This window comes from Lissotriton helveticus, chromosome 4_1 (assembly GCF_964261635.1).
Source record: "Lissotriton helveticus chromosome 4_1, aLisHel1.1, whole genome shotgun sequence".
In the NCBI taxonomy this organism is placed as follows: domain Eukaryota; kingdom Metazoa; phylum Chordata; class Amphibia; order Caudata; family Salamandridae; genus Lissotriton; species Lissotriton helveticus.
Window position 1 is genome coordinate 496,564,806 of NC_136063.1, and position 24,416 is coordinate 496,589,221.

Below are 24,416 nucleotides of genomic sequence, written 5' to 3' on the forward strand. Positions count from 1 at the left end.
GAATGCAAATATGCACTACTGCACATGTCATACTGCGGTCATCAATAAAGTGTGTTAAAAAAAAACACATCGGCTGCTACCATGCTGTGCTAATATGTTGCCTGCACAAGATAGTCCTCATTTACATTCTGCTCATGCCATTCTATACATGAGCGATATTAATTTCTTTTCATTTGATGAACTATTTTTTTGTGTGCATTAATCCTTTGATATGTGATATATTCTATCGATTTTTTATTATACTGGACTCTACATTATACTGTCATGATGCACTGATGGTGCTGATACACATGTAATTATCTGTGAACTATGTCTATCGTACTTGCTGTTATTGCTGAAAAATATACAATTAAAATTGCTTTTTATTAGGGGTCTCATACCTAAAATTGCATCGGTTTAAACATGAGCCAATGAGGAAAATACATTCCCCCGTTTTTTTTTTCTTAATCTCCTATTTTTGAAAAGGTATTGTTTTTTAACTGCCTCGATAATCTCCCAACCCTTCCTGTCTCCTCGGGATGGCCCAGCATCAATGCGGCCTTCAAGCACATCCCAGACTGTAGTTTGTGGCCCCTGAGAAAATATTTATGAGTACCCATGGTGTGGAGTATATTTGTGTGGATTGTGTTACCAAGTTTAAAAATGATGAAACATAATTACACGGAAAGGTGGCCATTCATTGCACAGAAATTCACAAAATTAAAACAAGTTGCTTTCACCAGAAAATGCTGGACAGGCGCAAATGTCTCTTCAATTTCAGACTCAAGCAAGGAGGAGCTGCAAACAAAACATGCACGTTCAACATGAACAAGGAAAAAAGAAATATCCCTAAGACTAATCACTCCAACACACCGGTGGTGGAAACTTCCCAGAAATGTGAAATGTAGTGGTTTTAAAGGTATGAAATTGCAGTTTTGCTATGCATTTGCGCCTTAATTAACATTACAGGAGCCCATCCCAAATTTAGCCCCATTGCTGCTAAGGTTTTCATGGGCGATCTGGGGCAACATAAAATTGCGAAAATCTATTCCATCATAGTTACCAATAGCCACACGACACTGCCCCATACGAGGGAGGATTGGCAGACTGACCTGGACCCACTAGATGATGAGAATCGGACCGAGGTGCTGGAGTCCCCGCGTGGACTTAGATATATACAGTTCAAGTACTTACACAGAGTGTGCTACACTAGGCAACAGCTGAGGCGGGCAGTACTAATTGCCTTCCAGCTCTGTTTAAGGTGCGGGACAGTTGAAGGTACTTTCATCCACACTGTCCGGTCATGTACATCCCTTTCGAAATTTTGGCATGGTTTCATTTCTTGTCTGTCACAGGTATTGGTGTGGGATGTCCCTCATGCGGCCAGATTGACCCTCCTGCATATTATGGATGAAGTAGGGGGAATATATATAAACAGCATTTATTCTTACTGGGTCTCACACTTGCAAAGCGCGATATTACAAAACATTGGGAGGACACCTCCCCACCCTATGTTGGGGTCTGGAAAAAGGGCCTGGATTTCTGCATGGGGCTTGAGCTTCCCATCTTTGTTGCCCGGGGTTGCCCAAGAAAACATCCCAAGATATGAAAAGATGGGCGGATTATAGGGGAATATACCTGGAACCTATTCCCGATTCATCAACGGAATAACTTGATTATGGCTGAAATTGGGAGATTCACAGATGGTTGTGTTGTGGACGCTCTGATATTCGATGGATTCTCTAAGGTATGAAATTTTTCAAAGCTTGTGCAAGTGAGTCAGCAAGAAGAACCAACAGAGGAAGTGTGCTTTGAGAAAGAAAGAAAGAATGATCATCAATAAAAAGCAAGGTGATGCAAAGAGGTAGACTGAGGTAGAGATGGTGATGGGAAAGAAACAGAGGAAAAAGGAGAACAAGCATATAGAGTACAAGGGGAAAGGTAGTCTTATTTTCAGAGGTGTAAAGCTGGAAGAAGTGGGACAGACATTCAGTGCTGTATTGCCGACAGATGAAGACGAACTACAAAAGAAAGGCCAAATAAAGAATGAGCGGAAAGTGACCAGCACAGAAATTACAAGAGTGCAAACAAAGGATAAGGTTAGACTAGGAAAAGGACCAACAAGAGAGTGCTTCGGAACACCATGATGGTTTTGGGGGAATCGGAAGTGGTCTCTGACCAAGATTCTGCATACAAACAATGTGTCAGGTGGGAAATTGGACTGATGTACTAGGAATACCCAGTGATCACAGGATAGAACAAAGCGATTAATGCATCCACTGCAGGGACCGGTGTTTGCCCTCAGTCTTGGGTTCAGATTCTGCTGGGTCTACTCAGCCTTTCATTCCTTTAGGTCGGTTAAATTGGTACCCTTGAGTTGGGGAACAATAAACGTCTGTTTATTAGTAACTACAAAGGTGCAAAACAGAAGGGTATATCAAAACATTTACTTTAACTGAATTCTAGGGCTGCAACATTTTCCGCATTATGAATTTGCTGCATCTCCCATCATCTGCGACATAACGTGAAGATTTTAACCACCCAAAAATGTTTCGAGCTTAAATGGATTAAAATTTCCTAAGATTAAATGGATTCCAATTTAGTAAGATCACAGCGACACATGTTGCCGAATAGAAGAAGGATCTATGCAATGGTTGACTGGTCATCTTTAATTTGAATATTGTTGTATTTTAATATTAAACTGGCATTAATTAACTGCAACTTTTGGTCAGGCAGGGTTAACATGTGAAAACATGACATAATTAAAGTAACACCATCAAAAAATGTGCGGCATTGCGTTACATAATTTGCCTTTCCTTGCCGCACAATTGAGTCAAACCTGCTACATAATCTGGACCTCCCCTCCCACAGAACTCTAGTGGTCCTGCATAAAGGTAATAGCAATACTTTCTGCAACATTCTCAGTGGCCGCTTGAAATTAATCAATGGTGCACAATATCAGTACTTGTAAATAGAATTTAATAAAGAAGTCCAGATCTTTCTAAAAGAAGTCCAGGTCTTTGTATAAGGAGTCAAAAAGTGCATAAATACCAGTTCACAATAACGGCACAGCAAGAATCTGGCCTTAGCCCTTTGTTAAATCTCAGCATGACTAGAATTCTGATCAGAATAGCATCTCACCTCTTAAACAGATGAAAATGAAGAAAGTGACAAACCGGAGGCGTGTGCGCAAAATGGAGGCAGTGTCTTTCTCTTGCAAATGCAGGGAAAGTCGAAGATGGCAGGAAGACGATCCCATGCAATCTGTTCGAGCTTGGGGGTGCAGGCGAAAATTAGCAGCTTTTAAGAACACTCAGTTATGCTCATTACATATCCCAAACAAGAATTTCGATCTTTAGGGAAAAAAAGTATTTGCAATTCAGTAGGTCCCGCATTACTAAAAGTTTGAGAAATTGGCGTTACATTATTATTTGCAACGCAAATAAGTCAAAATTTCTGTAATGCACGACTTATGCATTTCAAATGCTTGATATTCCTGCTGGGATCACATGACGTTCTCTAACAGCAGGCCAGTGGCCTGTAGAAAAGGGCCTAAATGTTCTCCCTCCAGATAGCGACATGGATGCACATGACGGGGGGGCGGGGGGGTAGGTGGAGGGATGCAAGTATGGAGTTGAGAGCTGGCCAACTAAAATAAACAATTGGTGATGGCCGCTGGTAGGGAACCAAGCACCAAAAGGTGGGACAGATGCACAATATTAACCAACCAGAGAAAAGGAATTTTAAAAAGCAGGCCAACTAACCAACCAAAAGCGTTGGGGAAGTCCAAAGTCCCCACCAGCCCATAGAACGAATACAGCATGCCTCGAAGAGCAGGGTCATGAGCTGCCCAGGTTCAACCTAAAATTGTTCAGTTCTTTTTTAATTAACGAAAGCATACATGCACAAAAGGAAGACACTTATCTAAAATTAACCAAATAGAGATTATTTTGAAAATTAATTAAACTGATCTTCCGTTAGCACGGTTATTAATAAGTTGGTGAATTCTAATATCTTGAATGCACATTGAGTTTACCTATAGTAGGGACATGAAGTCACTGCTTGCACCAGGTTTACTGAATACTGCATCTCCCACAGGAACGTTAACTACTAAATATAGAAATATTGGTACTTCGTCGAAGGAATCGGATAGAAAAAATCCTCCTCCTCCTCTTAGGCTGCCTTGATGAAGAGTATACTCATCAGCACATAGTTCCCGCACAAGGATCAACAGGGTCTTCTAGCTGAATCAAGCCATGGTCCCTGACTGACTGACTGAATTATTTGTTAAGTGCGCTTATGCCGAGGCGCCTTGGCGCTATAGAAGGAAGGTGAAACAGAACTGCCAGTTAGACAATAGAGAAGAGCCAGGTTTTCAAAGCTTTTCTAAAACGGATCCTGTTTGAATCAGAGCGTAGCGCAATGAGCATGGTGTTCCATAGTTTCGCTGCCTGGTAGGAAAAAGACTTTCCGCCCCATCGGACTCTCCTTATTCTAGGCGTACGGATCAAGTCCAGACTGCTAGATCTTAATGTACGGGGCGGCACATCACGAGGAAAAAGATTTGTCATGTCCTCCGCCCCCCTTCCATTAAGGGACTTGTGGACTAGACAGAGGGTCTTGAATTGCACTCTACGACTGACAGGGAGCCAGTGAAGTAGCCGTATGGCATTCGATGTCGGGTGACGCTTGGGGAGAACTAGCAGGACTCTGGCTGCCGCATTTTGAGTTGATTGAAGTTTTGCGATTTGTTTTTCACCAGTTCCTAGATATAAGGCGTTACAGTAGTCTATATGGGATAGTACAAGGGCTCCAACCACTGCTTTCTTCAAAGTGAGAGGTATATATGGCAGGATTTTCCGGAGAATATTAATTGTAAAGAAACAGGCCGATGTAACTTGACTAATTTGTGCGGTACAAGTTAGTTCTTTATCGATCATAAAGCCCAGGTTCCTAACTTTTTTTGCTGGGACTGGGCATGTGCCAGCTTCTGGAGGCCACCATAGGTGACTCCAGATGGAGGGTTTTTGGCCTAACTCAATCACCTCGGTTTTTTCGGTGTTGAGCTTTAAAAAGTTCTTTCTCATCCAGCTCTTTACATCTAGGAGACTGTTACGAAAATGCTCTGCTGTGACTTCCACCGTCTGGGAGAGAGACACCACTAACTGAGTGTCATCGGCATAAGACACTAAGCACAGGCCGTGAGATTTTATACGTTTTGCCAGTGGGGACACGTACAGATTAAACAAGGTAGGGGAGAGCGCCGATCCCTGAGGGACGCCACATGGGAGAAAGAACTCTCCCGACTGAAGACCCTCCCAGTGGATTTGCTGTACTCGGGCTTCTAAAAAAGACCTGAGTAGCGTTAAGGCAATATCTGTAATGCCTGCTGCTCTGAGCCTATCTAATAGGACCATGTGATTGACAGTCTCGAAAGCTGCCTTCAGGTCTAGCAGTATTAGAACAGCTCTGCCTCCTTCATCCATGGTTCTGCGAATTTCCTCAGTGGCCATAATTAAAGCGGATTCCGTAGAGTGACGTGACCTAAAGCCATGCTGGGTAAGGTCTAAGATGTTATTTAGGTCTATGAATTCCATTAGTTCCTGGTTCATTGCTTTTTCAAGTATCTTGGCCGGTAAGGGAAGGCACGCTATGGGACGATAGTGTTTGAATTCCAATGGGTCCAGGGATTCTTTTTTCAAAATGGGCCTTATACAGGCCTTTTTCCATCTTTGAGGAAAGACTCCAAAACTTATTATCACATTCAGTAAAAGGGGTCAAAATAGAGCTTATTGCCTCAGGGGCCAAATGAGGTGTGTAAGGCGGACAGGGGTCCAGGGGTGATCCTGATTTGGTCTGAATTAACAGATTTCTGACCAGATTTTGATTTAGGAGGGAGAATTGAGAAAGATGATTTGCAGGGGGTTCAGTCTGTTCCATGTGGTCCGTTGCTATTGTTGTAGATAGATTGTGGAGATCGTCGTAGACAGCTAGGACTTTGTGCTGGAAAAACAGGGCCAATTGTCCACAAAGTTCTGATCCAGGACAAAGATAGTGTCTCGAGGACACTTTGCTAATTTCGAGACAGTTTTAAATAATTCCTTTGAGGAATTTGAAGCCTCTTGAATTTTGTTGGTAAAGAAGACCGATTTGGCCTGTTTTATCTTTATTTTGTATTCAAGTTAGACACTGGTATATTCTTTCCTATGTTGAATGCTGTAATGGGATCTCCAGATCCCCTCATAGTGACGGCATTTAAGCTTAATTAGTTTGACGTCAGCAGTATACTCAGAGTAACTGTTGACCAGTGAAGATTCAGGAATAACAGCGACTGACAGAAGTCTGACATTTGCTCTCTGAAAGACACTTTTAAATCCAATCTCAAACCACAGTACAGTCTACAAAGCCAACAACCATTGAGCAACTAGAACTCCACTATCCAATCCCAACAACAAAACTCATACAATCCTAAGTTCTTGCAAGGTTTTCAGGGACTATGTGTGCCTTTTTCTTGGCTTACTTGAAAAATGTCAAAAGTATGTCAGACCAACTTCTGTACAAAAAGAACGTGGTAAAGAAGGTAGTGAAGGAGGTGTTGAAGAAGGTGAGGTGGTGAAGGAGGTGACGAAGGTGAAAGTGGTGACGAAGGTGAAGGTGGTGACGAAGGTGGGCAAGGTGAGCAAGGGGATCAAGGGCTGTAGTGTAGTACCTATATTCCCAATAGGCTCCGCGCATTGGAATAATATATCCTATAGATTTGACGTAGGACTGAAGTATACTAGTTCTCTATCGAATACACTAAACTTAATTGTGTGTGTGCCAGCTAACTCAGAGGTCACTAGAAACGTTCTCGAATACACAAGAAGGGATTCGTCTCTGACAACCGCATAAACATGACAACTTTGTTCCCAAGAATAAGAATATATCACTTTGAGTCGCGGAAACAATAGATAAATATTTCACTCAGTCAATCGTGCATGCTTAGTTTCTACAGAGTTTGCAGATAAATAGTGAGACAGGTATTTTCAATAAAAAGGGTTTCTTGAACAGTCTACTTTCTCATGCAAGAGAGGTGAACTGCTACAATTGTTATGCAGACTGTAAAGTATAATGCGTACAGCGTAAACAGTAATATGAAATAATACTGTAAGAGCATTGTATGGTTTCTAAGCCATATAAAAATACACATATAAATAACATTGACTAAAATACTCAACTGGTGCTTCTAAACTGCGCCTACCCCAATGTACCTAACCTAAGTCTAGTACGAGGGATGAAGTAAGTATTGTGTAGCATAGGTTTCGTTTTTGCCAAGAATCTACCAAAGGTTTCTCTAGATTCTAATCAGCTCCATACCTTGTTAGAATGAAGGAGGTCTGGCATTTCTGTCTCGGGACTCGATTTTCCAACACCCCGCAAGGGGAGCCGGAACACTAGAGCTGGATTCTCGACAGGAGAAGGGCAGCTTCCTGATCAGTGCGTCAGCTGGAGAGTCAGCTTCCTTCTGCATTTGCTGTAGCGAGCTGCGTCTGGCAAGTAGGTCTTCGAACTGCTCCGAACCCCCGTATCTTGCTAGAGCAAGTGAAGGTATATTTATACCGTGAAGGTGTTTAGGAATGCCATAGTGTGACATAAAGTCGGGCATTTGTACGTCAGGAAAGAACCCCTAGGGAATAGTTGTTCTTTGTAAAGTAATTGAGTTCTTGGACAAATCAATATTCAGGCAAGGGGAAGTCCCTGACTGCTTAAGCTGGTTTTCCAAGAAGTCGTGTCGTTTGGTACGGGTGGAAGTAGCCATGCCTGTATTTGGGTAGCATGGGCTACGCCTAAATAAGGGCTTGGTTTCTATTCCTATATAAGGGCAATGTGAATTGTACCTATATAAGGGCATGAATCGGGAAAATTCAGTCGGAGCTAAAAACGCCACACAACATCCACTCCACTTTCTTATGTACGACATTACTAAGTTCTAAACACATAAAAACATATCTAAACATGATGTGTTAAAACCCACCCAAAATACATAAAAATGCATTGGTACTGGTTGTCCACGAAAGCTTTTGTGCTCTACGCATTTAAAGCAATGTTTCAATCAAAGCATATAGATGACATTTGAAAATGCTATCCGAATGAATGACGAAAATACATTTATGAAATGGCTCTTAATTACAGAAGAAAAAGTCGAGACTATCCCATGTCAGAATATATAAACTGTTTGAATGTGGACAAGGTCAAATATTGTATCTTGGAAGTTTTCAAAGAATACTAGTTCTCTAAGAATAGTTCTACTTTAAGCAGATTACTTTGTGCCAAAAAATGAAAAAATACAAATTTGGAAAAACAAAAGTTTGATCGTAGAAAAAAAAAATAGAGTTCAAAAGTTAGGACTTTGTTTTGAAAAATGAAGGTCGAATTCAGAGTCTCTCAGAACACTGCGTGCCACATCAAAAGTCAGTGTTATTGTTTGGTGTAAAGAATTTGTCTACCATTGTAGGTGAAAGATGGATTACCTTGTTAAGAAGACTAATCGCACATAGATGTTATGCATCGCCGTCAGCGTTGGTTGCCTTAGCAATGATCGAATTGGATGGTGCCTGTGTGCTGCTTTTCTCTCGTACCTCACAGTCAGCATTTTGCAATGTGAGATCTCAATGAATGCCGTCGTCAGGATTGGTAGCCGCTGGGGACAACACAGTGAATGAGCCATCACTGGTCCAAGCAAAGTATCAACATCCGTTGGCAGGACTGATGGGAGTGTGAGACAGATGTGTAACACACATTCTTCACATGCTTACATTGCAACAAAATGATACAAGCATTAGAAATGCAATAGGTCTCGCAGCATTAGAGTTAGTGCTTTTAGAATTGTTAATGGGTTTTTTTGTAAATCTTTAGCATGAGGGTGAGGGTGAGTGAGGGTGAGTGAGGGTGAGGGTGGGTGAGGGTGGGTGAGTGTGAGGGTGAGTGGGGGTGAGTGGGGGTGAGTGTGGGTGAGTGTGGGTGAGTGTGGGTGAGTGTGGGTGAGGGTTTGAGAGTGAGGGATTGAGGGTGAGGGGTTGAGGGTGAGGGGTTGAGGGTGAGGGGTTGAGGGTGAGTGAGGGTGAGGGGTTGAGGGTGAGTGAGGGTGAGGGGTTGAGGGTGAGTGAGGGTGAGGGAGGGTGAGGGGTTGAGGGGTTGAGGGTGAGTGGGGGTGAGGGGTTGAAGGTGAGTGAGGGTGAAGGTGAGTGAGGGTGAGTGTGGGTGAGTGTGGGTGAGTGTGGGTGAGTGTGGGTGAGTGTGGGTGAGTGTGGGTGAGTGTGGGTGAGTGTGGGTGAGGGATTGAGGGTGAGGGGTTGAGGGTGAGGGGTTGAGGGTGGGTGAGGGGTTGAGGGTGGGTGAGGGTGAGTGAGGGTGACGGGTTGAGGGTGAGGGGTTGAGGGTGAGTGGGGGTGAGTGAGGGTGAGGGGTTGAGGGTGGGTGAGGGTGAGGGTGAGTGAAGGTGGGTGAGGGTGAGGGGTTGAGGGTGATTGAGGGTGAGGCGTTGAGGGTGAGTGAGGGTGATTGAGGGTGAGGCGTTGAGGGTGAGTGAGGGTGAGGGGTTGAGGGTGAGTGAAGGTGAGGGTGAGTGAGGGTGAGGGGGTGAGGGGTTGAGGGTGAGTGAGGATGAGGGGTTGAGGGTGGGTGAGGGTGAGGGTTGAGGGTGGGTGAGGGTGAGGGTGAGTGAAGGTGGGTGAGGGTGAGGGGTTGAGGGTGATTGAGGGTGAGGCGTTGAGGGTGAGTGAGGGTGATTGAGGGTGAGGCGTTGAGGGTGAGTGAGGGTGAGGGGTTGAGGGTGAGTGAAGGTGAGGGTGAGGGTGGGTGAGGGGTTGAGGGTGAGTGAGGGTGAGGGATTGAGGGTGAGTGAGGATGAGTGAGAGTGAGGGTGAGTGAGGGGGTGAGGGGTTGAGGGTGAGTGAGGGGGAGGGGTTGAGGGTGAGTGAGGGTGAGGTGTTGAGGGTGAGTGAGGGTGAGGATGAGGGGTTGAGGGTGAGTGAGGGTGAGGGTAGGTGAGGGGTTGAGGGTGAGTGAGGGTGAGTGAGGGGTTGAGGGTGAGTGAGGGTGAGGGTGAGTGAGGGTGAGTGTGGGTGAGGGTGAGTGTGGGTGAGGGTGAGGGTGAGTGTGGGTGAGTGAGGGTGAGGGGTTGAGGGTGAGTGAGGGTGAGGGATTGAGGGTGAGGGGTTGAGGGTGGGTGAGGGGTTGAGGGTGAGTGAGGGTGAGGGTGAGTGAGGGTGAGGGGTTGAGGGTGAGGGGGTAGGTATTTTGGGATGCGAGGTGACACCGCCACGAGACCTTGTCATAAATGCATAAAAACATATCCCTATAAAAAGAAAACAAAACACGAGATAAACAACATCCCTTAAGGAAAGTTACGTGCTGTGAGCCGCGGGGAGGGCTGTCGGAAACACCTACGGAACTGACATTTTAGAAACGCGTGGGCTGCAGGAAGGTCCCCCGGCACCTTGCAGAACAGAGCCTGCTTGTGATTGTGAACAGTACATAAAGGAGAGCGCTACCGAGTATCTACAGGCAGCCTCCTGATCGCAATCAAATTCCATCACTGCTAATATTTAGAACCCAAGCCATCATGTATGGTCATAAAGGTTTAGTGTTCCCCGCTGTATTCTGAAAACACTAATTTGAGCAAGGACTAGGGGCTAATCCAGCATGTCTATACCGATGACCTCCAGCCACTTGACTCTTTCAGAGAGCCTATACAGCCCGCTTGACAGTCAACAAGCAGGGTTTCAAAATCTTACGAACAGGCAGAGACTTCCTTATAAGGAAAAATATGATCGCAATTTAAGGAACCGAGTTTCCCTGGTTAGATTCTCAGAGCAGGAAGAGGTTGCAGGCGACAAAACGACTTCTGCAACCGGTTCTGTAAAGGAATGTGACACGCTTTCTCTAAAGGCTTTTTTTCCAAACAGTGGCGACCTTGCGACAAAGCCCTCATTTCACCTTCGGAAAAAAACGTCCACAAAAAATTCCACCGAATGAAAAGCAGCAGCGGGCTTCCCGAACAAGCTGCAGTCCACCCTGGCATTAATGAACTTGCCAGCACACACGGCTTCCCGAGACCCACACATGTTCGACACCAGCTTCGTGGAGCCGCGCCCATGACAACTGGAGACACAGAATGTGTGTGCAAGGGGCTCATGGGGGCAGTCAGCTGGGTGGTAACGTGTTCGAAGCCTCTTATCGCATTGTAAAACCGCAAGTTCACACATCTGGCCCTCAAAGTCAACACAGATGCACGTTTCATGGAGGAAACACAAAAGAGCATGACAGAAGTGCAGACTGCCAGACTTCAGAAGAAGGGAGCAGATTCCAGTGGATTTTACAGAATAAAACCACTACCGCGCGTGGTGCTGACGGCGGAAAGCACGGCATTATCAAAGGGAGCCCCTAACCAAAAAGTATTGTTTCATAAGGACCGCCCAGTTCATACAATTAATTGCTTTATAGTATACAGCGAAATAAGCAAGATGGATTCAAGTTGTGGCTGACAATAGGGGTTTTAAATAAGGATTTCTTGTAACGGAAATTCTCTCTGGTGAACCTAAAGAGTTACAAGAAGACTTCCCAACGGTCATACACAGAATGGCCACAACATGGTCAACGGCAGCATTTTAAATTTAAAACCAATATTCAAAGTCTACATAAATTGACAGTCGAAAACCGAGCAGCTTTGAGTGTTCCACCCACAGCCCAAGCAGGCAATGCCAAACTACGTGCCTGACCGAGGAATTCCACAAATGTACTCGCACAAACACCCATCAATGAATGGAGCAAACAAGGGCATAAAGAAGGGCCATGTAAAAACACAAAAAAAGCAGACGGAAACATGAAAGAAAAGCCTTGAGTTAAGCCCAAAGGATAACAAGGGAGAGAGTGGGGTGACAAGGGAAGAGTGAGGCGAGTGATGGAATGGGGTTACAAGTAGAAAGACATTGGCGAGGAGAGGCAGGAGAGAAAGAAAACAAGACGGACGGACGGAAGAGAGGGGAGGGGGGAGGGGGAGGAGAAATGCGACACGGCGGGAAGGGGCAGGCAGGATGACTCAGGGGAGGGGGCGGAGCGGGGCAGAGCGGCATGTGGGTGTGAACAAGCCGGGCCTTTGAAGTGAAGCTAAGCTTCACTTCAAAGGTGTCGGAGGAATGCGGGCGGCTGTGCACGCGCTTTTAAGCTCAATGCACATGCGCATTGAGCTTAAAAGTCACGGGCACTGCAAGGAATCGCCACGATTCCTTGCAAGTTAGATAAAGTGTGGATGAGCCCCTATAGTCTCGCTTGCTCGATGCGCATGCGCATCGACAGGCGAGACCTAATAAAAAGGGACAATGGTTTGTTAATTCAGTGTACTACCTCCTGCAACATTTGAGAATGTTGTGTGGACGTGGTCCCACTCATGAGCGATTAATAAACTTGTTATTTTATTTCAACTCCAGTGCTGATGATCTCTTTTTGTTAGTCTTTGGAACCCGTGGACGAGAGGGTGACCCTGCACCACTGTACCCCTAAAAGGTACATTTCCACAAAAGGACGGAGTGTGTCCATCATCTTATCCTGGCATAATGCCCAAACTCTGTTTCAAACCCCTTCTGGTAGATTTACCCATTCTGCTTAAAAAAGTAACAATATTTGCACCAAGCATTGAGGTTAGGGCTGCTTTGTGGAGAATGGTTGGCCTACTGCACTCTTCCCTCATTTAGGCTTTATCAATAGATTTGCATCTACCTTTCACATAATTGTTCACTAAGGCTTGTGGAAACCCTTCCACAGAATTTGGGTGCTGAAGCAGCCTTGGATCAAACATGGGATGGCCTTCTGCATTCCGAATCAGGACTGCAATCACTATAATATGCATCATTATCATATAGATCATGCAAATATAAATCATGAACCACCAGCAATTTGATTAATATCATAGCTAATCATATTGTCAAGTATCACCAAGGGCTTATTCTTCAACTATTTCTTGCCCCTCCCCCCGCCTCCGAGCCGGACGTAAAGCACGCGTTTGGTACGGTTGCCACTGAGTTACCAATTTTTAAGGCCATATTTTTAAATGTGGAAGAAAACATTTTCTATATTGAATTAGACAAACACGTGCCCAGAAAGTCAACAGATTGTTCCTAAAGATTTCAGGCGCAATAATATTCTCCATACAATCTTCACTATTATTGAATCCTCACAACGGTCAGAAAAAACATAACAGCACGGGAACTAATTCCACTAATTGTTTTCTATAACAACCAGCATATGCAACTTTTATCACAACAAAGTTCTACAAAAATATTTGGAAATTCAAGCTAACTTGTAAAATGAACAGTTCATAAATAAACATTGCATTTCACACAGCATCCATTAAAACAGGAATTATGTTAGAAATACTGAACACAATTATTGCATTTCGATTTCAAAGCGAGACCTAGTTTCAAACACACAAAAACAATATGAAAACTCAACTGACATTAAGGCCACGCGCTCATTTCGGGCATTTGATTTAGAGGAAAGCAGAACTTGCTGCCAGAATGTAGCCTTCAAAACTCACTAAATGGACCGCGCTGCCTTTATCCCATGTCCCCTGGATACAATGTATTGAGTGGTTCGACTTTGATAGATCGCACTAAGAAGCAGTCACAAAGTAAGTTGCCACCAGCAGCCGCTCCCACTGGTGAAGATAAACACCAAACCACATGCTGTGTGTTGCCTTCACTCAGGCAGCCACAACGATTAATGCAAGGCTATAAATCTACAACAAGCTCACTACACAACTTTTTTTGCAGCAACTAAAGAGAAAGTTACTTAGGACTACCTTATTTAAGCTGTGGGTTGTATTTCTTCTTTGTTGTTAATTACCGCCTAGATAAGGTTAGTTTGAAACTGCTATCAAAATACACAGCAAGAAAATGCTGAGACTCCGGGCTGGGTGCGCTGAGTCGCTTGTGACCTGTGCACTACTGATCACTGTGCAGCTCTGAGATAGTACTGTTTTGCTCTCCTGATTGGGGGGAGAGTTCTTGGTGGGGTTTGGGACTTGGGGACTGCGATATAAGGGCTACCACTCCCCTAGTTGTGAGTGGGATGTCAAGGGGAGGGGGGTGTGTTTATGGTTTTTCTGCTTGGGATGTTGGGATCCATTGGTATGGGTGGGCCCGGGCCCTCGGTTCTGGGCTCGAGACTACCCATGCCGCGACAGGTACTTCATGGTTCATTGAGGTATAGGGTGGGGGGAGGCGGGATGCGGGCGGTCGGGGTTGCGACTGCTGAGTTGGGGGAGGGAACTGTTGCAGATCATGGGACGAAGGGGTTGATAGTTTTTCTTGGGGTAGTTAGCGTAATGCATGTGTGTACCAAAATGATGCTTTGTGTGGTGTGTGGCGGGTGGTGCGGGCCTGGGGGGCTTTTATGGTGGACTCCGATTGACTATGGCTGAATCGATCGACCGACTCCCTGTAGACTTTATGCGGGTGGTTACGTGGAATGTCAGAGGATTGTTAGACAAGATTAAACGGGGGGCGGTGTTGCGATGGGGGAAAAGGGAAGCGGCAGATGTATTACTACTTCAAGAAACTCACATGATGGGCACTAAGGCACTGGGCCTCCAGAGATTTGGATATCAGCAGGTCTTCCACGCGGGGTTCTCCAGAGGATCCAGGGGGGTGGCTATACTGATACACCGCAGGGTGGCGTATGTGCACGAGAAGCAGTGGGTGGATCCTCAGGGTCGCTACCTGTTTGTTAAGGGCATGGTGGGCACGGAGCCGGTGGTGTTTGGCAGTGTATACACCCCCCCTCCCCTGCAGTGGGCCCTGGCAGAGCGGCTGTTTGCGGTGTGGGAGGATGTCTCTGGATCACTGGCAGTGGTTGGGGGTGATTGGAATGACGTGATGGACGTGAGTGTGGATCGCCGGAGACGTCAGGAGGTGACTGGCACCACCCCCCCCTCCCTTCCGCCCACCAGATTGCATGCCATGAGTGAGGGGCTAGGTTGGGTGGATGCTTGGCGACATATGCACCCTGTAACCCGAGACTATACGTATGTCTCGGCAGTGCATGGCTCGTTCTCGCGGTTGGACTATATGTTTCTGCCTGGAGAATATTTGTGTAGGGTGAAGGGCGCTGACATCTTGCCAAGGGGCCTGTCCGACCACTCCCCGGTTTCGGTTAAAATAGATCTCCATCGGAAACGGCAGCCGTTTAGATGGAGGATGTCCTCGTGGCATCTCCTTAAACCGGCGTACGCTAAGCACTTACGAGAGACTATTGACCATTATTGGCGGGAGAACCTAGTGGAGGGTGCCGATGTAGGTGTGGTGTGGGAGGCTATGAAACCTACTATACGGGGAGTCGATATTGCATGGTGCTCGGCGGCCCGTCGACAGCGACGAGAACAAACTGCGGAGGCAGCTGCCCGAGTAGCGACCCTCGAACAAGAACACAGTACCGGTAGTGATGGGGTGGATCTGCGGCTGCTCCTGCAGGCACAGCAATCATATGCGTCCCTATTGCTAGACGAAGCCAAACAGGCGTGGCTCGCCACCAGAAGTAGGGTGTATCAATGGGGGGACAAGTCGTGTTCCATGCTCCATAGATTGTGCCAACACAATTTCCAGCCCCTCGTACTACCGGGTCTCACGAACGACAACGGAGACGTTCTAACCGACCCAAACGAATTGGCGGCAAGCTTCGCCACGTACTTTACAGACCAGTATGCCCCACGTGACCAATTGCCTGAGGGCGACTTAGCCCGTTTCTTCGAGGAGTTCCCACCGGTGCCGGTGTCGGACGAGACCAGGGAGGCCCTGGATGCACCCCTCACGGCGGAAGAACTGGGAGACGCGTTGGGGCAACTCAACGCCGGTAAGGCCCCTGGACCAAACGGCTACCCATGTGAGTTTTTTAAAAAATTCCATGTGCAGCTGGGATCGCACTACCGCCGAGCGCTGGAAGCGGCCCGTACCCGGGGTCTACTGCCACCGGACTGGCGCCATGCAGAAATAGTGGTCTTTCAGAAGCCTGGCAGGCCCCCAGATAGCCATGATTCCTACAGGCCCATCTCCTTAATTAATACTGAGGCTAAGATACTGGCCAAGGCCCTAGCGAACCGTTTGGCTCCACACATTACTGCCTTAGTCCATTCTGACCAGGCAGGCTTTATGCCCCGAAGGGCGACGCGACACAATATCAGGCGTGCGCAGGCGGCGATCGACGCTGTTGGAGCCCTGGGGGACCAGGCGGCGTTGTTGCTGGCCGATATCAACAAGGCCTTCGACTCGGTTGGCTGGTCATACCTATTTACCTTGCTATCTTGGCTCAACTTAGGCCCGGTCTTCCTCTCCTATATAAAGCTCCTCTACGCTGATGTTACAGCCTCGGTGCGGGTCGCCGGGGCGGTGTCAGAGACATTCCGCATAGGCCGAGGGACCAGGCAGGGCTGCCCGCTCTCCCCCTATCTTTTTGCACTGGCCATGGAGCCCTTGGCGGCGAGAGTGCGCCAGGATGCGCAGATACGGGGCTTTGTATGGAATACTACCCTGTCGGACAAGATCGCGCTATACGCGGATGATGTCCTCTTTTTCCTCACTGATTTGCAACGCTCGGGCCCACATGTCTTGGAGATCATGCACCAGTTTGGAGAGGCCTCGGGCTTGTATCTCAACCTCCACAAGTCCACCCTGTGGGTGCTATCAGGAGACCCGGTGACAGACCCTTGGGCCTCGGGATTGCGAATGGCCACGACTGGGCTGAAATACCTCGGAGTGTTTCTCTCGGACTCGGCTGACACTGCCTGGGACCGTAACCTGCAGCCCGTCTGGGAACGAGTTCAGTCGGACGTCAAAACTTGGTCTCAAATGCCCCTGACAATCTTTGGCCGATCTGCCATTTTCAAGATGGTTGCGCTCCCGCGCCTACTCTACCAGTTGCAAAACCATCCGTATCCTATTCCACCTCGGTGGTTTAAACAGGTTAACTCAGTGCTGGGCCGCTTTCTCTGGGCGGGAGGCCCTGCCCGGGTGGCATTGCGCACATGCTTTCTGTCCACCTACTGTGGAGGCCTGGCCACCTCGGATCTGCAGTCGTACTACCAGGCCGCTCACCTCCTTATTCTGAACGAATGGTGGTACTGTGACGGTGGGGACCCGGCCTATGCCCTAGAGCGTGCTTTGATGGGCGATAACTCGCTCCATACCATCCTATACTCACCCCGACTGCGTACCTCGCTGCCAAGGGTTACCAGACTCGTGTTTGCTATATGGCGACAGGCCTTGCGTCGCGTGGGCTGGTGGGGCCGACTAACCGCTGAAACACCTTTATGGCGGAACGGCATGCTACCTGAACTCTCTAAATTGCCAGGCTTCGATGGCTGGGATGCGATAGGTATCTCGCAGTTAGGTCAAGTGATGTCTGGTACGGCGCTCAAATCCTTTCAGACCCTCAGTGCCGAATTTGATATGCCCCAATCTCAACTTTTCCGGTACCTACGGTTCCGACATGCACTGACGCCCAGCATTGCCAACCTTGACTCACTCCCTGACTTTAGCCCGATCGAGGCGAAGGTCTTCATGGGAGATCTTGGGGACAAAAAAGTATCGCGCATTTATCAAACCATGGTCACCCACTGCTCCCCTACTCTTCTCTCACTGAAGGCGACTTGGGAAGTTGACCTCGGCCCCTTGGACGAGGACGACTGGCGAGAGGCTTTGGAATCCCCGAGGGGGGCGGCTATCGCAATGCGATTCCGACTCATCCAATTCAAGATTCTCCATAGGGCATACTATACCCGAGAGCGTCTGTGGAAGGCGGGCCTGATTGGGTCCCCGGAATGTCTGCGGTGTGGGGCTGAGGTGGGTACGCTACTTCATACAATGTGGTCGTGCTCTAGGCTGGTTGGCTTCTGGAGGGGTGTTTGGGGCTGTCTGTCTGAGGTGTTGGGCTGGACCCTCCCCCGTACTCACCGTCTGGGTCTGTTGCACGTCCTGGAAGGGGTTGGTGGCAATATTTATAAGCGGCACCTGCTCCTACTGGGGCTGGTGGTGGCTAAAAGGGACCTGGCCCGAGCGTGGAAGAATGTGAGCCCCCCCCCCCTGACTGCATGGAAGGCTGGTATGGACTTCTGTATGGGCCTGGAGAGACCTATATTTGAGGCGCGAGGATGCCCCCGCAAACACTTTAAGATTTGGAAGAGGTGGGCAGACTATAGAGATCTGACACTGGACCCTCCAGTGGAGCCAGAAGAGGACCTTTAGCCCCGTACTGGCTGGCAGGGCCCATGTCCACGCACATTACCCACGTCATAATCTTACATCGTTACGGTTAGTACACACATGCATGGGGTTCGGGTGGGTTCCGGGTGGGATCGGGGAGTTGGGTAGGTAGGTAGCAGTATAAGGTGAAGGTGGGGTAACTGTTTTCTGATATCCTTAATTGCATCATCTTCTTGCTTGGACACTTGGTTAAGTGCAGTGATTGTATCATAATGTTTGGTGGTGTAGTCCTGATTGTGGGCTGCCACTATATTTCATATGCTCATCTTCATCAATAAACTGGTTGTGAAAAAAAAAAATACACAGCAAGAAAGGAAACTGCATTATGAGCCTCTAGTCTTGTAATAAAATTGGGTTCCAAGCCATCACCTGTGAATGGTCCTGCCTCTTTCTGGTGCAGTGTACTAACAGCAGAGCATGTGCATTAAAATCTGAGCACGTTCAGTTTTCGAGGAGAACTGTATAAGACTAATTTTCTTCTTCAGTGTACCCAGCTGCAAAACACCTCACTTCACTTCCTCCTTCCCTACCAGGCTGGTGCGGGCAACCCCTAGGGGTAGCTGTGCAAATTAAAATAACATAACAAATAACATAACATAAAGATAATGTATTTCCTTTTGCATCCAAGAGGTGTCCTAGATGTGAGCGGTTGGAGGACAAGTGCAGACATATGGAACATCACACCCAATTCTCACACCCAGCAGCGCATTAAAAGAAGGGACAAAAAGAAACCCTCTGCATTGTTACTTCACAATCTGCTAAGGAAAAAACATATGTTACAGTGTTTTTGACTCTCATAGGCTCTTGGTCTACGTATGATGTGTAGATCTTGCTCTACAGATATATCAATGCTGTATTTTTGTGTAACTTTATATACCACATAATACGGCTCGGGTCTTTAACACTGGAGTAGCCCTTCAATGGCCGGTAGAGCTCGCTAGGTCGGGCTCTAAGGCTATGTTAGAACAATCATAGATGGGGTTAACACCTGCAAAATTTCCACCTGATGCCTTTCAGATTACAAGTGGCTATTTAGAGGGGTCCCTTGTCTTACTAAACTATTTCTCCAGGACGGTAACCAGCAACCTGCAAGCAACACCAAATAACATTACAGTCGCTGAGTTAAGCTGCATAAAATACAGATCTGTGACACACATATAAGATGCAATGCTCTGCAGCATGCACATTCTACCTCACGGTACTACAGGAAGGACTTCGAAGAACCCCCCCAACTAGGATATTCACCACCTTAACCAGTCCATATTTCCAACAGCCAGACTACCCACCTCACATAGGACCTCTCCACCATACACTCTTCCTTCCTTTTCACTCCATCTTTCTTCTCCATCTGCCTCTCTCCTTATCCCGAATCCTTCTCACACCCCTTACATCAATCCACATCTCGCCATCTTTTATGTACAGCCGCTCGACCAATTTCTCCAGTATGGCAACCTCTACCTCTCCCCTATTCTCTAGCCAAGAACAACTACCCACACTCCCCTTCTAGGTAGTTTTCCTCATCTCCAGCCCACACACACACACAACCTAGCTCTTGTTCCACAACCTCTTCCCATCTCTTCGCCTCTCACTATGCTGCCCCCTGCCTTTCTCCAACTCCCATATCTCCCTGCCTACCTTCTTCCCACCATAGCTATCACCCCATTTGTTACACAATACATCTCTCTCTCTCTCCCTCAATTAATGCACTAAGAATTTCATTTACACCACAGCAGAACCCGCACTCAGTTCCAACCAACACCTCATGACGCTACACCCTCAGCCCCATTCTCCAATACCCTCCCACATCCTTATGCCTCCCCCTTCCTCTCTCTACCTCTCAAGATGAACTCCCTTCGGAACCCTTCGCCCCTATCGAGCAACATATCATTCCGTGGCCAGCCCTGCGCACCCTGAAAATAAACTAGGCCACCTCAACTCCATAATCTCCAAGCTTCAAGCTACCATCTACCATCTCCCACCTAAGCTCTAAAATTTCCACTGTACTCTACTCCCTCCACCTCCTCACTCCCACCCGGCGAGTACACAATTCGGGGCCAGCAGAGGACAAGGGTAGGTGCGACGATCTGATCGCACTTGGAAACCTCTAGAACGACTGAGCATGGCACCTCTGCCAGACCTTAGGGAGTACTTAGATCTCCGGTTGGAAAACCAACTCCAAATAAATAGATACCACTGCAAGGGCACCACTTTTGACACATTTGAGGGTATGAAGATTCACTTACTATTCCCGTCCTGACAAAGTGCCACGGATCCTCCTGACCACAAGCAGCGCAAACATGTTGACCAACTAGAGTTGGACCCTAAAGAAGCAACTCACATCTAGACTACCAATGGACTTAATGACCCTACTGGTAGCATTTACCTAGAAAGGTTTTTTTTAACTGACAGAGCAGTCCAGTTATTAAAAGTAGTTAGTTGCCTCCCTGCTCATTTTTAATCCACACTATCACACATGAAATACCAACCCACCTAAACTCTCCCTTGCACTCATCATATGGAATACCAACAAAAGATCTCCGCCAAATCGACCCTTCGGAGGACCCATTGCAGTGCTGGCCCAACGAGGAGCAACAGCCCTATGATGAAGCATGACATCCATTTGGGATGTGTGAGGGTAATATGAAACATTCCTGCTGACTGCCACCTTACATATGTCCCTGGCTTGGACAACTTGTCGATACTTTCTCTCTTTAGAAACAGTGGCCCTAATTTTTTGATTGAGTACACAATGCCACCGAACTCCTAATCCTCAGAAATACTCTTCTCCCACACCCTAAAAGAGCTGCACACAATGTCTCCCAAACAGAAATGTCCAATTTACTGGCTAGATACAATACCCCTAACTCCCCCACTTCCTCTTCGCCAGACAACACAAATAAATGCACCATACCGACCATCTCCATGGTCCTAACCAAATGTCAGCCATCTTTTACCTAGGTAATTACCCCTATCACCTGACACCCAAACAGTCATCTCAGCACTGTGTTGTATGCTTCTCAACTACAGATATGCAAAAATCACAGCTGGAAATCTCAAACATCATCAATCACCACAAGCTTCATCTACTCTTCCTCACTGAGACCTGGTTCAATGTCACCTTGCACACTATTCTTGATCTCCTGCTCCCCCCCGGACTACTCCATTATCAAGAATGACAAGGTGGATAAAGTTGGGGGAGGCGTTGCAGCTGTCTTCAGGAATTCTCTTCAACTCAAGGAACTTCCCAATAGCTTTTACTTCACATTCTAATGCCTCTCTCTGGAACTTCATGTGCAGCACAGCCCCACTTTTAGGTTCTATGCCATTTACCACCCGCCAGGTGACAGCTCTGCCTTCACTGAGGAATTCACTGACTTTCCAAATTACCAATATTCACAAAGCGATAAAGTGATCTTTTTAGGAGACTTTAATCTTCATTGGGGCATCTCTGAAGATTCAGCCACCAACCAGCTTGCCACATTCCTCTCAGGAAATGATCTACTACAACACAACATTAAACCAACACATTACAAGGGCTCCACCACCCTTGACCATATTATTTCCAAAGACGAGCTACTAACAGTTGATGATCCTATACTAGTAGACTGGTCAGACCACTTCCTCATCCCCTTCTCATTGTACCTTTCTCATTCTGTAACCCTGGGCCAAACAAAAAGCTCAACCACTTGGTTTCGTAACATTAAGAATATCGACCTAGACACTCTTTGCAACTTAGCCAAGATGGCATTACCAGACATCAGCCCCAACTCTGATGTCAATGACTAGACCACCCAGTGTCTCGCCAGTCTTTCCGTCTTGATAGACAATGTTGCTCCACTACAAGGCCCAAAAAAAAAAAAAGGCACACTCCCTCTTCTCCATGTTTCAATAAATGCCTCTACGATGAAAGAAAAAGCCTGAGATACCTGGAGAAGATGGAGACAGTGCCCTTCCACCATTAATCTCTCAAGTCTCAGATAAGCCAGATCGTGCTATCACAAACACAACTTCGGCGAAAAAGCTAATCACTTCAGAACACTCCTGGACTCTGCCAAAAATAGACCTAAAAAACTCTTTGACCTGATCAAATCTACCAGCAACGCTGCATCTTACTCATCTATCAAATTTGATGACCCTCCCAAGAAAGCAGCAGAATGTGCACATTCTTCAATACGAAAGTGAAATCTCTCCTTGACCATGTAACTCATCTTTTCCCCCTTCAGGACTGTAAATCTAAAGACTGGCACAGCTTTGACATCCTCACTGAAGATGCCCTCATCAAGAACATTCTTAAAACAAAACCTTCAAACCATTCTGTTGACCCCATCCCTAGCGACATTGCAATAGACTTCTACAACTACATGCTCACCTACTGGATCAATCTGGTTAACCTCTTTCTCAGCCAAGGCTCCCTTCCTGATGCCCTCTAAACAGGTCAGGTGACCCCACTACTAAAGAAACCATCGGCTGATGTGAATGGCCTTAATAATTTCCGCCCTAATACAACCCTCTCTTTCCTTGCTAAAATCACTGAAAGATGTGTAGCAGAGCAACTCTCCGAACATATTAACCGCTTCCGCGCTACCGCGAAATCCCGCCGTGCGCTGAAATTTGAAAAATGGCTTGATTGTGACAAAGCCAGCTCGTCATGCGCGCAGCGCAGGTAACGCCCATGACGAGCTGGCTTTGTCACCCGCGCTGAAGGGGTTAAGGACAACAACCTTCTTGAATTTCAATCCAGCTTCAATCAAGACTGCAGCACTGAAACAACACTGCTACAAGTTATCAACGATGCCCTGTGAGTGCTTGACTCAGGCAACGCCTGTCTCCTGATCCTTTCTGCAGCCTTTGACACTGTAAAACATAACACTCTTTTGAACACACTAAAATAAAGAATGGGACTTGAAGGCACAGTACTCAAATGGTTTGACTCTTACCTCACAGGCAAATCTCAGATGATTACAATTGCAAACTGCCTCTTTTCATCAAAGGATGTGGATCAAGGTGTCCCTCAAACTCAATCTTTGTGCCACACTTTTAGGAACCGCAGGGAAACCCACTTAAAAAGTCCAGGATCCATTATCACCTATATGCCAATGTTACCCAACTATACCTAAAGGTGTCTTCCGCACTTGGCATTTCAATCCTCGCCACCAACCTCAACTCCATCCAAGAATGGATAACGTCTCACCATCTAATTCGGAATCCATCTAATACCAAATTCCTGCTTTTCTCAACCTCAAACTCTTCACGGTCCTGTTCAATCATGGATGGTCTGAACATTTTTAACAACAAACCTACCATTGTTGACCGTGACATATCCCTAGGAGTCATCGTGGACAAAAGACTCAACATCTATTCCCAAATCAACACCATGGCCAAGAATGCACTCTTCCAATTGCACCTTCTCTGGGGGATTCCGCGTTTCATTTCTGAGCAAGACCTGAAAACTCTAGTTCAATCTTTGGTACTCTCCAGACTGCACTACTGTAATTCTCTCCTTGCAGGACTCTCCAAAACTCACATAGCTCCTCTAAAAATCCATCCTCCATTCAGTGGCGCGTTTCGTCTGTGAGGCCTAAAGAAACTACCATATTATACCCATTTTGATTTCACTTTGCTTTCTTGGTCAATATACAAGAATGCTTGCATCTCACAAAGCCATACACACTTCCACCCCTAACTAATTGGCGAACAAACTCAAAATAACAGACGGCTCCAGACCTTCATGCACTACTGAAAACCTACTGCTCGAACCTCCAACTTTCAAAAGGGAAAGACTTGTGTAACAATCCTTCTCAAGTAATGAAACTAGAATTTGGAACTCACTACCTCCAAACCTTCGCATCTCCGCCTCTTTCCTGATTTTCAAAACAGATCTTAAAACTCTCCTCTTCCAAAGACACTGCGATCAATAACTCTCCTGCCCAAGCTCCCCACCAGGCACAATGCACCCGCCCCGTGATCCCAGGTCCTGTCCCTGTTTGTTCATGTCACTCACAAGAGCTACCATGACCCTCGGTCTCAATTTTGTAAATATGTATTATATATTTGTGTAACCCTAATCGCCCCACCTTTTCCTAATATGTAAACTTGAGCGAATTTGTAACCTATTAATACGTAACTCTCACCACGAGTAACTATTGT

The 24,416-nt window shown here is 46.7% G+C and overlaps 1 protein-coding gene across 5 annotated transcripts in view; it reads right to left on the reverse strand.

Annotated features, from left to right (window-relative positions):
• The window catches only part of LRRCC1 (leucine rich repeat and coiled-coil centrosomal protein 1), a 481,085-nt gene that overhangs the window by 456,279 nt on the left and 390 nt on the right, over positions 1-24,416 (reverse strand). For 2 of the 5 annotated variants that reach the window (XM_078687088.1, XM_078687087.1), the window contains exon 2: positions 8,490-8,659. The exons of the other annotated variants lie outside the window; for them this stretch is intronic. In XM_078687088.1, the coding sequence (XP_078543214.1) occupies positions 8,490-8,611 (122 nt within the window). In that variant the 5' untranslated portion in view covers positions 8,612-8,659. The remainder of the gene's footprint in view (positions 1-8,489; positions 8,660-24,416) is intronic. 5 annotated transcript variants of the gene reach the window in all.